General features: G+C 41.8%; 1 protein-coding gene across 1 annotated transcript in view; it reads left to right on the forward strand.

Moving 5' to 3' along the window:
* LOC139783505 (uncharacterized) overlaps positions 1-14,937 on the forward strand; it is a 39,340-nt gene extending 24,403 nt beyond the window's left edge. Inside the window, exon 2 of the mRNA XM_071722683.1 lies at positions 14,530-14,937. Coding sequence (XP_071578784.1) covers positions 14,530-14,937 — 408 coding nt within the window. The remainder of the gene's footprint in view (positions 1-14,529) is intronic.
* The last annotated feature ends 3,472 nt before the right edge of the window (positions 14,938-18,409 follow it).

The following is an 18,409-nucleotide window of genomic DNA, read 5'->3' on the forward strand; positions in this document are numbered from 1 at the left end:
ATTTAAATCCAACATTTCTTTGAAATAGACACTGTACAAAAATAAATATACATATTTAATATAGTGATCAAAAAATAAAAGTATTACCTCGTGATTTAAATAACGAAACCTATCTTTGACATTTCGTTTTCGCTCACTTGTGTACGCTTCTTTTAAAGTAAATGTTAAAATGTAAAAATTCTTCAGAAATTGCATTTAAATACGCAAAATTTACTATGTTCATTCGATTATGATCTTGGAAATTTTTATTCCAAAACATTTTTCGAATAAATTTAGGCCATAAGTATTCGCATTTCCAACGACATCTTGTACCGCAAGCCAAGGGTTATTATTTATTTGTTCTATTGAATATGCCATAATATCAATTAAAGTTGGAAGATATTACTGTTTCAACACACTGGCTACACGACACACTGGCTACGCGTAGTAATACTGATAATGAGTGACATACCAAGAGCTGCGTTCAGGTAAATCTCATGTGAAGCTTTGTTTACATAAAAGTATAAACATAGGACACGAGACATTAATATTTAATAGATATCTATTAAATATTCTCAATGTATATCCATGATATCTGTTCGGCGCTTGCCTGTATATAGTCGTTAGATTCCGTATTATTAAGTTGTATATAGTAGATGTTAGCTTTCGTAGGATTAAGTTGCATATCAGCATTGATCGCTTAACCGTATTAAATCAAGCGGGTACTACGGCAAGTAGTACCATCGACACAATCGAGCACGGGCTCGATGACTCGCGCGAAACGTTGGCGGACCGCGGTAAATACTCGCGCGACTCACCCGACTCGTGCTGCCCGCCTGCGGGTGGCCCGCCTAATTATTTGGACTTGGTACTCGCTCGCGCCGTACTTCGCAGGTGCGCGAGCCGAAGAGTGCCGGAGCAATTAATTCGCCATTAGAACGTGAACTCGTCAATACATTTTTTCGGAGCACGAAGAGTCGACTCACTGCCAGATCGTGCCTCGCTTGCGTGTTCCTTGCCTACACCGCTTGCCTGCATATCTTGTGTCTTGCCTGCTTTCCTTTCGCGCCTACCTCTGCTCGCGTGGATATCGTGCCTTGTCTGCTTGCTAACCTGCCCGCTTACTCCGGAGGACGTGCTAGAAGGAAGGACGAGAGAGAGAGAGAAAAACGAGAGAACACCATCCACGAGGGCAATGGGCAACGAACGGTGAGTCGCATGCTTTGTATCGCTTTTGCTTGCATATCTCGTTGCATTCGTGAGGGAACGGTCCCTCTGGTCCTTCGACTATTCATAGACCGATCGCGAATCCGGGGCGACTGACACCCCCCCGAGCATTGGTCCTTCGAGCCGGATCTTTTCCTTCTCGCGTTAGAAACTCCGCCGACCTTTCGCGCGACTCCGCCTCATTAGTGCTAATCGTTTCGTTTGCATCGACTAATCGGCGCGTATAACTTCACCCTGCGTGATATCTCTCGTCCTTCGTCGCACTCGGCACGTTGCGACGAAGGTATCCGCGTAATTGTAATTGCTTGCGCGCGTGCTATTACTCGATCACTTTCGCTCGTCTCATCGATTGTTATCGATCTCGCATGTCCATCGGGACATTACATCGAATAATCGGCGTGTGCCGCTCGCGTGATATCTCTCGTCCTTCGTCGCACTCGGCACGTTGCGACGAAGATATCCGCGTAATTGTCGTCTCATTCGCGCGCACGCCATTATCGATTCCTCGCGCTAATCGCTGCATAATAATCGGTGCGTGCACGCTCGCCCCGCGTGATATCTCTCGTCCTCCGTCGCACTCGGCACGTTGCGACGAAGATATCCGCGTAACTGTAATTTCCGGCGCGTGCCATTATTCAATCTCTGCGGCGTAACTCTGCATAATCGTTGCAGATTTCGCAGTAAAATTAATTGCGAAAGGCGATCGAATATTCGATAATATTCCATCGCCGTCAATCTTTCGTTCCGAACTCGAGTCGTCCGCCCCCCCCCCCCCTCGACCTTGGCGAGCGGCGCGGTGCTTTCGCTCATTGTTCGGTTGTTTTGGTCTCCGCATTCCAAAGCGAGACATACTTCGTGTGTTGTTGTGCTGGCTGCCATCCCCTGGCTTATATTCGACTCTCGAATTCGTCGTTTCTTTCGCACGTTTGTGTATTGTATTTCGCTAACGGCTGACGAGCATAACACTGTTTGTGCCGCGCGTCACGAACGGCCTTCAACTCAAGACCTTAAATATCGTACTTCGAATTCAAAATGAATCGGGGCTGCAAATCGCGGCGCGAACTGTGCCTGCGGCGCATGCAGGAAATACATAAATATTCGATGCTCGCGGTGGACAACGTGGCTCTGAGACCAACCTTTCTCGTTCGTTATCCGACGGTAGCCCAATTAGTTCAGGATTTTGAGGAGGCCCACCTCCAAGTAATACAAGACGCTACGGATGAGGAATTCGCCATCGAAGACGCGATACGTGACGAGTTCGACCAGATGCGTTTCGCGGTAATAGGGCTGTACGAAAGCTTCGTTCCCCCGCGGGGGACCGACGAGTCCTCGCGGGGCGCGCCGCAAGTGCATTACTCCGCGATCAAATTGCCGAAGATCGCCCTCCCTCAATTCAAAGGTGATCTTGGCCAATGGCCATCGTTCATCGCGCTGTACAACAAGGCGATCCACGAAAATCGCAGCGTGTCCGCTATCGAGAAATATCAGTACTTGTTGGCCTCGCTATCGGGGGAGGCTCTCGGCATCGTAAGAAACTTGCCGCTGACCGCGGAAAATTACGAGATCGCGTATGATGCGCTTCGAGAGCGCTATCAGAACAAACGCAAATTAGCAACGCAGTACTGGCGTTCGTTTGTACACGCCAAGCCGTTAGTTGCGGATTCCGCCGAATACCTCCGCGCGTTATTGGACGCGTTCACCGAGAACACGCGCGCCCTGAGTATGCTGGATTATCCTGTGGAAGCGTGGGACTTTATGCTGCTAAATCATTTATTAGAGAAGCTCACTCCTACGCTACGGGAGAAGTTCGAAGCGGCCCACATGACCGTGGAATCGCCGCGGTACGATCAATTAACGGAATTTCTAGCGGGATACTGTACGGTTCTCGCGTCGGCATCAAACTCTTCAGCACAGTCGAGTAAATCACAACCTCAGCCGTCAAAGAAGGCCGCGTCGACCACCACCTCGCTCGTCGTCCAAAACGCCGCGTGTCCTAAGTGCACGGAGCAGCATTTGCTGACTAAGTGCCCCGTTTTCCTGCAGCACTCGGTCCGGGAGCGGTACAACTTCGCTCGTGAACAGGGACTCTGCTTAAATTGCCTCCGCGCGGGACATAACTTGAGGAATTGCTCTAGCACTTTTACCTGCCGGTCTTGTCAGGCGAAGCACCATTCTCTCCTGCATTTCGAGCAGGCTAGCGCACCGGCTCTCGCGACCGCTCCGGCGGTCACTCCGGCCGTCGACGCCGCGGCGCCGGTGAATACAGGCGGAAACTAGCCGATCACATTACATCGAGGCATCGGCGCGTGCCCCTCGCCACTCGTGATGTCTCTCGTCTGTTCGTCGCATGGGCACGTTCGCGGCGAGGATATTCGTGTGATTGTCGTTTCGTTTGGACGAGGTCGAGTCCTTACACACTCACCCCGTCATCGTGCACCGTCGAGTCACTACACACTCACGGTCTCTCTCGTTACCGCCGTCTTGGCGTATCATCATTCGGGTGTCGCCAAACGGCCGGACCTCATTCGGAGGTCACAAACTCGCCACTCGTGATGTCTCTCGTCCGTTCGTCGCATGGGCACGTTCGCGGCGAGGATATTCGTGTGATTGTCGTTTCGTTTGGACGAGGTCGAGTCCCTACACACTCACCCCGTCATCGTGCACCGTCGAGTCACTACACACTCACGGTCTCTCTCGTTACCGCCGTCTTGGCGTATCACCATTCGGGTGTCGCCAAACGGCCGGACCTCATTCGGAGGTCACAAACTCGCCACTCGTGATGTCTCTCGTCCGTTCGTCGCATGGGCACGTTCGCGGCGAGGATATTCGTGTGATTGTCGTTTCGTTTGGACGAGGTCGAGTCCTTACACACTCACCCCGTCATCGTGCACCGTCGAGTCACTACACACTCACGGTCTCTCTCGTTACCGCCGTCTTGGCGTATCATCATTCGGGTGTCGCCAAACGGCCGGACCTCATTCGGAGGTCACAAACTCGCCACTCGTGATGTCTCTCGTCCGTTCGTCGCATGGGCACGTTCGCGGCGAGGATATTCGTGTGATTGTCGTTTCGTTTGGACGAGGTCGAGTCCCTACACACTCACCCCGTCATCGTGCACCGTCGAGTCACTACACACTCACGGTCTCTCTCGTTACCGCCGTCTTGGCGTATCACCATTCGGGTGTCGCCAAACGGCCGGACCTCATTCGGAGGTCACAAACTCGCCACTCGTGATGTCTCTCGTCCGTTCGTCGCATGGGCACGTTCGCGGCGAGGATATTCGTGTGATTGTCGTTCCGTTTGGACGAGGTCGAGTCCCTACACACTCACCCCGTCATCGTGCACCGTCGAGTCACTACACACTCACGGTCTCTCTCGTTACCGCCGTCTTGGCGTATCACCATTCGGGTGTCGCCAAACGGCCGGACCTCATTCGGAGGTCACAAACTCGCCACTCGTGATGTCTCTCGTCCGTTCGTCGCATGGGCACGTCCGCGGCGAAGACATTCGTGTAATTGTAGTTTCGTTGGGACGAGGTCGAATCCCTATACATTCACCCCGTTATCGTGCACCGTCGAGTCGCCACACACTCACGGTGTCCTTGGCTACCGCCGTCTTGGCGTATCACCATTCGGGTGTCGCCAAACGGCCGGACCTCATTCGGAGGCCATAAACTTGGATACCGCTGTCTTGGCGTATCACCATTCGGGTGTCGCCAAACGGCCGGACCTCATTCGGAGGTCATAAACGAATATCGCTTACGCGCGTACCATTATCTCGATTTCTTTGACTAAACGATACCTTGCCTTTTCCTCGCGAACTTGGGGCTAATTCGATGTGTTGAAGAGGCCCCGAGTGGCTGGTGGATTTCGAGCCCCGCGCCGAGCCGTTTTTTCGGAGGAATCCCTTCCCCGCGAGGAGGAACGGATCGTATCCCTCGTCGTCGCCTGCGATACACCTCACGCCATATATTCGTTATTAAATAAGATTTGTAGAATAGTAGCGTATCTTTTACGATTCACTAGTCGATCCGGGGCCAAGCCGGTGTCTGCGACCTTGGCCGCGGATCCACTCGAAGCGCATTCGGCATTATTAGTTGTAGTAAAACTCGTTCAATTGGAATCCTTTCGCAACGAGATTGATAGCATTAGAAACGTGACGAGATTACCCAAGCCCTTTCTCAAACTCGCTCCGTTTCTCGACCCAACGGCTATTCTCAGGGTGGGCGGCAGGCTCATCCACTCGGGATTGACGTTCGAGGCCAAACACCCTGTGCTGCTACCAAATAAACACAGACTTACCGAGCTCGTCGTAGAACAGGTACGCCGTACGCATTCGCACCCAGGTAGACGCACGCTCGCGTGATCCGACGCGTCCTCGCCGGTTGCTACAGATGTTTCCGAGCGAATCCTCGCGCTCTTCAACCCTCCATGGCAGACCTCCCCGTCGAACGGGTTAGGGCAGTCAAGCCATTTTCGATTAGCGGTGTAGATTTCGCGGGACCGTTCTCGATAATTCCTCCTTCAAGGCTTATGTATGCCTATTCGTTTTAGAAGTCGCTTCTCGTTGTCCACCGACTCCTTTCTTGTATCCGTTCCCTCTCCCGACCGGACTCCGCAGTCGACGAATCGCTTAGGACGGTGGCAGCTGGCACAGCGGATGCACCAGGATTTTTGGAGGCGCTGGCACAAAGAGTATCTTCATACTCTGCAGCAGCGTCCCAAATGGTGGGTCTCCGCCAACCCACTCACCGTGGGCTCGTTGGTACTGATAAAGACGATAACGCGTCCCCTTTGCGCTGGAAACGCGGCCGTGAGGAAGCGCTACATCTCGGTAGCGATGGCGTCCCGCGTGTCGCCACGGTTCGGGTGGCGGACGGCTCGATCTCGCATCCCCTGGTGAAGCTGTGCCCCTTGCCGATGGGCACACCACGGGTCGCGGACTCGAAGTAAGAAAATACAATGCGTTGTATTTTGGTGGGCGGCATGTTCGGCGCTCGCCTGTATATAGTCGTTAGATTCCGTATTATTAAGTTGTATATAGTAGATGTTAGCTTTCGTAGGATTAAGTTGCATATCAGCATTGATCGCTTAACCGTATTAAATCAAGCGGGTACTACGGCAAGTAGTACCATCGACACAATCGAGCACGGGCTCGATGACTCGCGCGAAACGTTGGCGGACTGCGGTAAATACTCGCGCGACTCACCCGACTCGTGCTGCCCGCCTGCGGGTGGCCCGCCTAATTATTTGGACTTGGTACTCGCTCGCGCCGTACTTCGCAGGTGCGCGAGCCGAAGAGTGCCGGAGCAATTCATTCGCCATTAGAACGTGAATTCGTCAATACATTTTTTCGGAGCACGAAGAGTCGACTCACTGCCAGATCGTGCCTCGCTTGCGTATTCCTTGCCTACACCGCTTGCCTGCATATCTTGTGTCTTGCCTGCTTTCCTTTCGCGCCTACCTCTGCTCGCGTGGATATCGTGCCTTGCCTGCTTGCTAACCTGCCCGCTTACTCCGGAGGACGTGCTAGAAGGAAGGACGAGAGAGAGAGAGAGAAACGAGAGAACACCATCCACGAGGGCAATGGGCAACGAACGGTGAGTCGCATGCTTTGTATCGCTTTTGCTTGCATATCTCGTTGCATTCGTGAGGGAACGGTCCCTCTGGTCCTTCGACTATTCATAGACCGATCGCGAATCCGGGGCGACTGACCCCCCCCCCCCCCCGAGCAATATCCATGAGATATTTAATAGATATCCATTAAATATCCAGATGTCCGCCACACGAGATCTAATAGATATCCATTAAATATCCACGGGGATATCCAATAGATATCCATTAAATATCTAGTGGATATTTATATAGATATTGTACGTCCACTGGATGTTGATTAGATATTTGCGTGGATATTTATTCGATGTTTTTTATTTTTATATATGTCTATTATATACAAATAGAACCCCATAAAGCACATAAACGTTGAATCAACATCTCAAAAATATTATTTCTTTAGACTTAAAAGAGGAGCCGGGTCCGAAGACCCGCGGATGTCGCGATTTTGCTTCGGGGACCTGCTTATATTCGCTTCCAACAGAAATTTACTTACGAGTTGGTCTTACCATTATGCGCCGCTTAGCGGCGTCGTTACGAACTAGTAAATATCTGTGGTAGACATGTGGTAGATACTTGGTGGATATAGATATGTGGATGACACGTGGATATTTAATGGATATCTCTGGTGGCTATTTGAGAGATATGGATATGTGGATAACGTGTGGATATCATATCATACTATAATATAAAACCCGACTGTTTGTCTGTCTGTCTGTTTGTCTGTCCGCAAACTACTTCATTTGTTAATGGACCGAATTTCAAAGAATTGTATATGACATTCGTTAATGGACCGAATTTCAAAGAATTGTATATAAAGTAGGGGTAGAATTTTCCGGGGATTGCCATGATGTGTATAATTTTTTGTTATTGATCTTTCTGGAAACCGGTTCAGAAATTTTTCCAATTTTTCAGGAAATAATTGACCGAATCTTAAAGAATTATATATGAAATAAGGGTAGAAAGAACTAAAGAATGTAATAGAATTAGAAAAATGGCTAATAATAAAGGGGTTTCCGATTTCTGTTTAAAAAAATGTACGTGATTGCTCCAATTTCCGTAAATTTTGATATATTAAGCTGAATTTTTTTTATGGATAATTTTTACACTTGCCCGACTTGTTTCACTCCTCGACGTCCGATGACTCGGTGTCTGAACCGTTGTAATTCCCGTCTCATCCCTATTCCATATGCAGTGAGCCTGGAAATGTCCGGAAATGCCTTGGAAATGCATCCGGACTGCTTACTGACGGATTAGCCCCAAACACAAGTTTCAGGTTTGATCGCCCACGAAATATTAGACATCAACAATAATGAAAAAACTACACTGGATTCGTGTTCAGCATGCATTACTCTTTATAATCACGTACCTCGACATTTGGAGAGCAAATATTATTGCAGATATTACAAAATTTCCACGCGCAAAAAATGTAACTTTCACCTTCCAAAAACACGTTTGCCCTCGTAAAAATCATAACACGGCAGGTAACCTGCCGAAACTCCGTTGGTCACATGGGTACCATAAGCAGCGTTTACAATGTTAATAGCGAGTTCGCACAATATACAGGTTCCGAGATATTTGATTAGACGTATTTACCCCGTGGACGTTTTAGCCCCGGTCTCCCCTACTTTTTAAGGAGGGTGGTTGCTCAAATCAATTTGATAAGAATTAGTTCAAAATGGAGGATATTTGTCTATGGGAATCTGTCATCCATGCCAAAGTTGAAGACAATTGTCTGCATGATTGTCGAGTAAATAATTATTGAAATTATACTCTTGTCTCTCTCTTATACACGGGCGACACAGCAAAAATGTTACCTAACCTGTAATGTAACTCTCGAAAGCATATTAAAAAGTGTGCAAATAGAAACTTGCACATTGCTTCCTTACAATTTTTAAGTGTGCAAGTAGTACATGCACATTGCTTCCTCATAGTTTTTAAGTGTGCAAGTAGAAACCTGCACATTGCTTTAGTTTTTAAGTTGGCAAGTAGAAACTTGCACATTACTTCCTTACAATTTTTAAGAATGCAAATTATAAATTTGCACATTGTTTCATAGTTTTTAAGTGTGCAAGTAGAAATCTGCACATTGCTTACTTATAGTTTTTAAGTGTGCAAGTAGAAACCTTCGCTCACAAAGCTCCTCTATGAGGAAGCTTTTATTTTATTCGATGCATAATTATTAGTATTTATTTATTTGTTTTGGCTTCCTTATAGAGGAAGCTTTGTGAGCGAAGGTTTCTACTTGCACACTTAAAAACTATAAGTAAGCAATGTGCAGATTTCTACTTGCACACTAAAAAACTATAAAACAATGTGCAAATTTATAATTTGCATACTTAAAAATTGTAAGGAAGTAATGTGCAAGTTTCTACTTGCCAACTTAAAAACTAAAGCAATGTGCAAGTTTCTACTTGCTCACTTAAAAACTATGAGGAAGCAATGTGCATGTATCTACTTGCACACTTAAAAATTGTAAGGAAGCAATGTGCAAGTTTCTATTTGCACACTTAAAAACTATGAAGAAGCAATGTGCAAGTTTCTACTTGCACCATTTTTTTATTGTGATAAGTTTTATTGTGACTAATATCTGTTATACTAATTTATGATATACTATTATAAAAATCAATTAAATAATTAATGTTTTTATTAAAATGATCTCTACTAATTGCGGATATTTTTTATTTCTATTTGGTTCAATTGGTTAGTTAATTCTTCCACGGAAGTAATGTGCAACTTTCTAATTTGCACACTTTTAAATTATTTTTTCTAATTTTGTATCGTGTTGTATTTTTCACTCAAGTAAGGTAGTACAATTCTTTTATTTACTCTCATTTTGATAAAAATTTATACATTGTTTTCGTGGTTGCTCTAACTTCCGCCAATTTTGAGATATCGGGCTATTTATAATTCTATTATATTTTTCAGTCTTTTGTACCCTTGTTTCATATATAATTCTTTAAGATTTGGTTGATTCGACCCAACTTTATATGCGATTAAAGGTCCATATGCGAAGTCTATATATGGACCATGTAGCCTGAACTCTCAAAGTCAACATCGATTTATTTTGGTTTTTTGTTAGAGGAAAACTTTTTTTAAAAATTACAGAAGTTATACCATAAACAAAAAAAAAAATTCAACACCAACTTACCTTTAATGATACTCTACGATTTTTCGACGTTTTCGAACATAAGCAACACATTGACATCGAAAACTCAAAAAACAATTTTTACTTCGGTCTTTTCTACCCCTATTTCATATATAATTCTTTTAAATTCGGTTGATTAGACTTAGCTTTATATGCGAGCAAAATTATGGACCTTTGATCGCGTATAAAGCTGGGTCTAATCAACCAAATCTTAAAAAATTATATATGAAAGAGGGGTAGAAAAGACTGAAAAATATAATAAAATTAGAGTAGATCGATATCTCCAAATTTGCGGAAGTTAGAGCAACCACGGACATTTCTAAAAAAATTCAAAATTTTTTTAAAAAAGAACCCCTTTACCGATCATCGCCAAATTCAATACCAACCTTCCTTGAATGATACTCTATCGATTAAAAAAAAAACATCCCGATATCTAAAAAATTACGGAAGTTAGAGCATAAACGGACAACAAAAGCGTAGGGGAGACCGGGGCTAAACGGTCCGTTTTTTTTCGGTGCCGATTTTTAACAACAAAATAAATAATTGTAGTTAAATGTGGTATACCACTGTAAAGAGTGAACCTTTAGTTACAAAATTTATATAGGAAATTTTTGTCTACGTCGCTTTGTTTAACCGGTATAGAGCAAAAACGACAACGGTGGAAAAATTGAAATCTCAAAAATGCCGGGGTTAAACAGTCTACCCCCTGGGGTAAATCAGTTTCAGGTTTGATCGCCTATGAAATATTAAATATCTACACTGGATTCGTGTTCAGCATGCATTACTCTTTATAATCAGCATGCATTTATAATCACGTACCTCGAGATTTGGAGAGCAAATATTATTGCAGATATTACAAAATTTCCACGCGCAGAAAATTTCACTTTTCACCACGAAAACACGTTTGCCCTCGTAAAAATCATAACACGGCAGGTAACCTGCCGAAACTCCGTTGGTCACATGGGTACCATAAGCAGCGTTTACAATGTTAGTAGCGAGTTCGCACAATATACAGGTTCCGAGATATTTGATTAGACGTATTTACCCCGTAGACTTTTTAGCCCCGGTCTCCCCTACATACATACACACATACATACACACATACACACGGACATTTTGTACAAAAGTGATTTTTCGACGTTTTAGAACATTCTAAACACTTTGCTAAAGATACTTAAAAAAAAATTTTTTTTACGAAAACAAAGCTTCCTCTATGAGGAAGCAAAATGATAAGAATTTAATGAAAATAGGTGCAAATAATTCTTTACATATTTAGGAAGAATTTTCTCGAAGACTGAAATGATTTGTCTTTATAGTTATCAAGAAGTTGTAAAAATGAAACAGGACCACATTTATTATTGCCACATTCCAACGTGGATAATAACGTATTTGAGTTTCAATTGTACAAACAACTCTTTTTAAACCTTAAGAAACAACAATTGAATGCATTCCACATATTTATTTGTTATTTGCTAAAATTTGTTTATTTCGCTCGACGAAAATCTAACCTATATGCTTTCCCCCTGCCGCGCCGGCTGCCCCGCAGCGGGACGTCAACCAACCTCCTTAAGTCATTTTATTTCCATTTTGGAAAATTTTTCTATCTTGTATAGCTTCAAAATATTCAGCCCGAAAGAGAATTACCAATTTTTTTCAAAGGGGTATTTCACCTCCTAAACATGCGTATGGGCACGTATAAAAAAATACGTGTCCCTTATTTTTATCTAGAAAACAACATATCAAAATCGAAGGGTGACACTTCCATGGGTTGTTAGTTGTATTTATATGAGTTAATAAATTATTCTCGTTAAAAAAAAACTAGCCTGTTTGATAATCAAAGTCAAGCAACGTAGGCGCGGGTTACTACTTGATTAGGTGACCGGCTGGAGAGCGGATTTTTTTCGGGCTCGCGGCTGTACACATATACAGTATCCGCAATATTGATTCGTTAAAATCTGACGTATCTGATAAATGACATGTCTGTGGCAACGTATTAGCGTTACTTTTACTGCTATATGGGAACGTTTTTTTTAAATGTTGAATTGCAATGTCTTGTAGACGTCTACAAGACATTGCAATTCAGCGGACATTAGACGTTTGTGCAATGTCTTTTCAACATTCAATCTACATTTTGCAACGTTGATACGACATTGTAAATGTTGAAATTCTATGTTTTTAAGATGTTGATTCAACGTTAGTGTGCTGTATGGGACTGCAGTCTCGTTTTGCTTTCTCATAGAGGAAGCTTTGTTTTCGTAAATTCGTATATGAACCTTTGATTGCGTATAAAGTTGGCTCTAATCAACCAAATTTAAAAAAATTATATATAAAATAGAGGTAGAAGAAACCGAAGAAAAGATTGTTTTTTGAGTTTTTGATGTCAATATGTTTAGAGTGTTTTAAAACGTCGAAAAATCGCTATTTTAAAACATGTCGGTATGTGTGTATGTATGTATGTGTGTATGTATGTATGTATGTATGTATGTATGTATGTATGTGTGTATGTATGTATGTATGTATGTATGTATGTGCCAAATTTACCGAAATTTCTATAACTCCAGAACTAATCAACCAAATCTTAACGAATTATATATGAAATAGGGGTAGAAAAGCCTGAAGAATATAATAGAATTAATAAAAAAGTTAATAATAAAGAGGTTACCGATTTTTGTTTAAAAAAATAACGAAGTTTACCGAAATTTCTATAACTTCAGAACTAATCAACCAAATCTTAACGAATTATACATGAAATAAGGCTAAAAAAGATTGAAGAATATAATAAAATTAATAAAAATTGCTAATAATAAAGGGGTTAGCGATTTTTGTTTAAAAAAACAGCCAAACTTACCAAAATTTCTATAACTCAAGAACTGATTAACCAATTTTTAAAGAATTATATATGAAATAGGGGTAAAAAAAAACTGAAGAATATAATAGAATTAATAAAAATTGCTAATAATGAAGGGGTTACCGATTTTTATCTAAAAGAATCTACATGATTGCCCTAATTTCCGCAAATTTTGAGATATCGAGCTTAATTTTTTTTATGGATAGAGTATCATTAAAGGTAGGTTGGTGTTGAATTTGGCAATGATCGGTAAAGGGGTTACCGATTTTTGCCTAAAAAGTGTACAAGTGATACATGTAATCTTATATATAGAACGTATCATTAAAGGAAGGTTGTTTTGAATTTCGCGAAGATTGGTGAAAGGGTTGCCGATTTTTTTTAGAAATATCCGTGGTTGCTCTAATTTCTGCAAATATTGAGATATCGGGTTGAATTTTTTTTTTAATCGATAGAGTATCATTTAAGAAAGGTTGGTATTGAATTTGGCGATAATCGGTAAAGGGATTACCGATTTCTGCTTAAAAAGTGTATAACATGTACATGTAATTTTATATAGAGTATTATTAAAAGAAGGTTGTTTTGAATTTTGCGAGGTGAAAGGGTTACCGATTTCTGTTCAAAAAATGTGTAACGATTTCTGCTTTAAAAATGTGTAAGTTATTTGATGGATAAAGTATCATTTAAGAAAGGTATTGAATTTGGCGAGGATCGGTGAAGGAGTTACCGATTTTTGCTTAAAAAGTTACATGTATTAGTTATACATGTAATTTTATATAGAGTATCATTAAAAAAAAGGTTGGTATTGAATTTGGCGATAATCGGTAAAAAGGTTCTTTCTTTATATTAAATTTTTCAAAATTTTAAATGCCTTTAACTCAAGAAGTGATCAACCAAATCTTAAAGAATTATATATGAAATAAGGGTAAAAAAGACTGAAGAATATAATAAAATTAGAAATAGTCCAATATTTCAAAATTTATCCATCCAATAACTTAGGGTAGATTGGGACGAATCGGATTAATATAAGTTTTAAGACAATTTTCGTTAGTGTTTTATTTTAAACGAGCTATTTTATCGTTCTAATTAGTAATCCGATTTGCCTCGGTCTACCTTATACATTTTATAGGCAGAAATCGGTAACCCTTTTACTAATCTTCGCCTAATTCAAAACAACCTCCCTTTAATGATACCTTATATATAAGATTACATGTATGACTTGTACACTTTTTAGGCAAAAATTGGTAACCCCTTCACCGATCATTGCCAAATTCAACACCAATCTATCTTTAATGATACTCTATCCATAAAAAAAAGTGTGCAAGTAGAAACTTGCACATTGCTTCCTCATAGTTTTTAAGTGTGCAAGTAGAAACTTGCACATTGCTTCCTCATAGTTTTTAAATGCGCAAGTAGAAACTTGTACATTGCTTCCTCATAGTTTTTAAGTGTGCAAGTGGAAACTTGTACATTGCTTTCTCATAGTTTTTAAGTGTGCAAGTAGAAACTTGTTTTTTATAGTGTTATTATCAGTTATTAAGAAAAAAATTCAGTCTCATTACTTTTTAGACAGACTACGTATATAATTAATATAAATAGCAAAATTCTTTTACTGTTTTTAATTCTTTTACTTAAGAATTAAAATCATATGTCTAAAAATTTAATATTAGGGAAATAACGTGCATGCCATTGATTAGACATTACGGTAACTGTTTCAGATGCTTTATCATAAAATGGAAATGTTTTGCGAACAAGCGGATGACAAAACGAACATTACACTGCAGCATTACGTTGACAAGTACAAATGTATTTACGGCATTTATACCTTATGGTGCTATATAACCGCTATTGGCGTTATTTGCGGGCCGTTATTCCTTCCGCAAGAATTTCCAACTCATGCAAAATATCCATTTTCTGTAGAATATCCGATAAAAAGTATTATTTATTTACATCAATCATTAGTTGGCTTACAAGTTGCTGCCGGAATGTGTATCGATTGCAACATTGCGATTCTTTTATTCTATTCTGCTGCAAGATTAGAATTGTTAGCCCAAAAAATCCGCAATGTCAAAAATGAGAATGAATTAGATGCTTGTATTAACCTTCACAATGAAATATTAAGGTAAGAGAATTATTCATCAAATTTTTTTATCAATATACAGGGTGGCTTGAAAGGTAAGGTCAACCGACCAGGAGGTGAAAGAGGAGCATGAGTAGAACACATAATGTAAATAAAATTTTTGCGTATTCGCTGTGGTTTAGAAAACACAGCGCTTTATAGGGGTGCATAAAAAATGTTAAAACCCTTAAATATTTCGAAAAATACGCATTTTCGAACAAAATATTTTGTACAAAACAATATAATAAAATATTTTTTTGTTAAGTACTTTTTGAGTTATGTCGAGGTTTGAAATTTACAGTACCGCCGATAAAAAATATTTTATTATACTGTTTTTGAAAGCCCCCAAGATAAGCTACAATAATATGCAATAAAAAGTAAGGATACCGATTAAAAAATTTCAAGGTTATCTTTATGTGAACTTGAAAACACTATTCAAGTTATACTAATTTTTGTATGTAATGCTTCACTTAAAGCTCTACAATTTCTGTACAAAACATTTTGTTCGAAAATGCGTATTTTTCGAAATATTAAAGGGTTTCAACACTTTTTATACACCCCTATAAAGCGGTGTATTTTCTAAACCATAGCAAATACGCAAGAATTTTATTTATGTATTCTACTCATGCTCCTCTTTCACCTCCTGGTCGGTTGACCTTATCCTGTATATATGTGTATATATGTGTATATATGTGTATATGTATATATGTGTATATATGTGTATATATGTGTATATATGTGTAGGGGAGACCGCGGGGCATCATATGCCACAAAAATTTAAACTCTGAAAAGTACTTTTAAATATAAGATTTTTTGTCTCATTTTTTAAAATAAAGCACTATGTATATTTTAAAATTTATTTAGCGTATTTGGCAAATATTGATTAGTTTTTGAGAAAAAAATTAAAACACATTTTTTGAGAAATGACCTAAGGTGCCCCATACCCGGGGCACCATGGGTCTGTCACTGGAGGACTATATGAGTCACACACAAAAACTAGGTTTATTTATTCAAGAAATAACGAAAAGTTACAAAAGTTGAAAAGACATTTTATTTTATACGCTTTCTTATGACACTGTTCAGGATTGGGCAGGACAAACAAAGATATCAGAACCCACTACTGAAATATCATTTTTTTTTTAGAAAAACTAACTTCTGACATGTTTTCTTCAATCAAAAATAACATATATCATCAACCTATCATCAACCAATTTATCTATCATCAACCTTGGTGACGTGTGTGACCCATGGTGCCGCAGCATTGGATATCCCATGGTGCCCCGAATGCACTTAATATAGAAAACGGTGAAACGTAATAAAAAATATTAATAATACATGATTATCTGTAGTGTAGTAAAATGCTAGAAAGATGCTAGAAAGTTACACCTAATTTTTAGTACGTGTATATTTTACTACAAAAACAATATTAAAACATTTATAAATGGTTAAAAGTTATTTACGCATCACAAAAACCATTTATGTCATGTGCGTCTCGAGACTACGGACTTTGATGACTGCCACATAGATACAAAGTAACTGTCACATGATACTAGTTAAATCAACCTAAACATTCTGGGTTACCCTAAACAGTCAATGACCCATGGTACCCCGTGGCTCATGGTGCCCCGGTCTCCTCTATATTATATTTTATTTATCAATATATGTCTCTTGTGTATTATTGAATAATATTTAAAAAGTATATGTATCTTCCAAAACTCTTAAGGCACGCGATTATCTGTAAATATAAATATAATAAAAAATAGTTAATTAACTAAAGACTTTCGATATTAAAATTAACGGGTAACAAGGGAAAAGTGAACTTTGAGAGTCATACACAACTAGTTGTGCGTGAGGTAACATTATGTAACATTTAATTAACACCCACACAGCATGAAATATTTCTTGGGAATCATTTTTTGAAATATTGTAATAAAATATTTCAAAAGTATTTCGTAAATATCTGTAAAACATTTTAAAATATTTTATTAAAATATTTCATTAAAAAATTTTTTAAATATTCCACACATATTGTAAGAAATGTTTTTATTAGACCGGTATAAAATATTTAAAGATATTTTAAATATGTTTTATAAAATAGTTTTGAAAATGTATGAAAAATCTTTTACAAAATATTTCTGGGCAAGATTCCGATAACTTTGGCGCCTTAATTTGACGATGGTTTCCGATACTTTTAACTTTTAACGCTGAACAAAAAATTATATAGGTCTTATAGGGCTAACCGCTCTGGTTTTCGGGATATACAGTGTTAAAGTTAAAAATAAATAATATGAATTTTTAAATAATACTTCAATTGTGTGTATAAACAGTACACACGTAGGCGGGGGAGGTGCTACCGCCCCCCCCCCTGGGACCCTTGCTATGGATCATCGCCTATGATCTGGTCCTCGGGATAGCCCTCCCCAGGAGTTGCTGGCTCTCGGGATATGCCAATGACATATTCCTGGGGGTCGGCGGGGAGGGCTGGCAGGAGGCAGTTAGGCTGCCCAATGTAGCGGCCGCCAGCGTGGTGCGCGCCATCCGGGCGCTGAGCCTGAAGGTGGCCCCCCAGAAAACGCAGGCGACGTTGTTTTACGATCGCCCTCGGAGGGGGCGCCGCCGGGGAGGCTCAGCGTCTGGGTGGACGGGACGGAGGTCCCGATCACTTCCCACCTTAAGTACTTAGGGATGTGGCTGGCCCGGAAGAGGAGCTTCGGCGAGCACGTGGCCCGCGTGGTCCAGAAGGCGAGGGTAATGGCCAACAGCCTGGCTAGGCTGTTGCCCAACATTGGCGGGGCCAGCGGGTACGTGCGCCGCCTCTACGTGGCAACGGTCCACTCGGTGCTGCTCTACGCAGCACCGATTTGGGCGCAAAAGGTGGGCTAAAATGCCCATCCTGGTAGGCAGGTGGCGGCGGCCCAACGGCTGATAGCCAACAGGGCCGCCAGGGCCTACCGGACCGTTTCTTACGTGGGGGCGACCACCCTCGCCGGGATCCCCCCGGTGACCTGATCGCCAGGTCACACGCCCGTGTATATACACGGACCAAGGCGATCTGGGACAGGGGAGGTGTCATTAAGGCGAGGGCCAAGAGGGGCTGAGGCTCCAGGTCAAAGCGACTCTCCTGCGCGAGTGGGAGGATTTCCTCGTGAACCCCCGTTAGGGGGCAGTAGGGTCAGGGAGGCCATCCAGCCAGTCCTTGGGGAGTGGGTGGAACGTAAGGGGAGAGGCCTTACGTTCCACACGGCACAGGTGATCACCGGGCATGGGTGCTTTAGTGACTACCTGTGCCGGATCGGGAAAGAGCGCACCACGCGCTGCCATCACTGCCCGGAGGAGGCAGACACGGCCCAGCACACGCTGGAGCATTGCCCAGCGTGGGAGGAACAGCGCCGTGTCCTCCGGGCGAGCGTAGGAGAGGACCTCTCCCTCTCGGCCATCGTGGCTGCGGTAACCGAGGGGGTAGCAGGTCAGACTAAGTG

The sequence above is a fragment of the Temnothorax nylanderi genome, unplaced genomic scaffold, assembly GCF_030848795.1.
Source record: "Temnothorax nylanderi isolate EJ_2023f unplaced genomic scaffold, tnyl_v1.0 TNYL_tig0507_pilon, whole genome shotgun sequence".
NCBI lineage: Eukaryota > Metazoa > Arthropoda > Insecta > Hymenoptera > Formicidae > Temnothorax > Temnothorax nylanderi.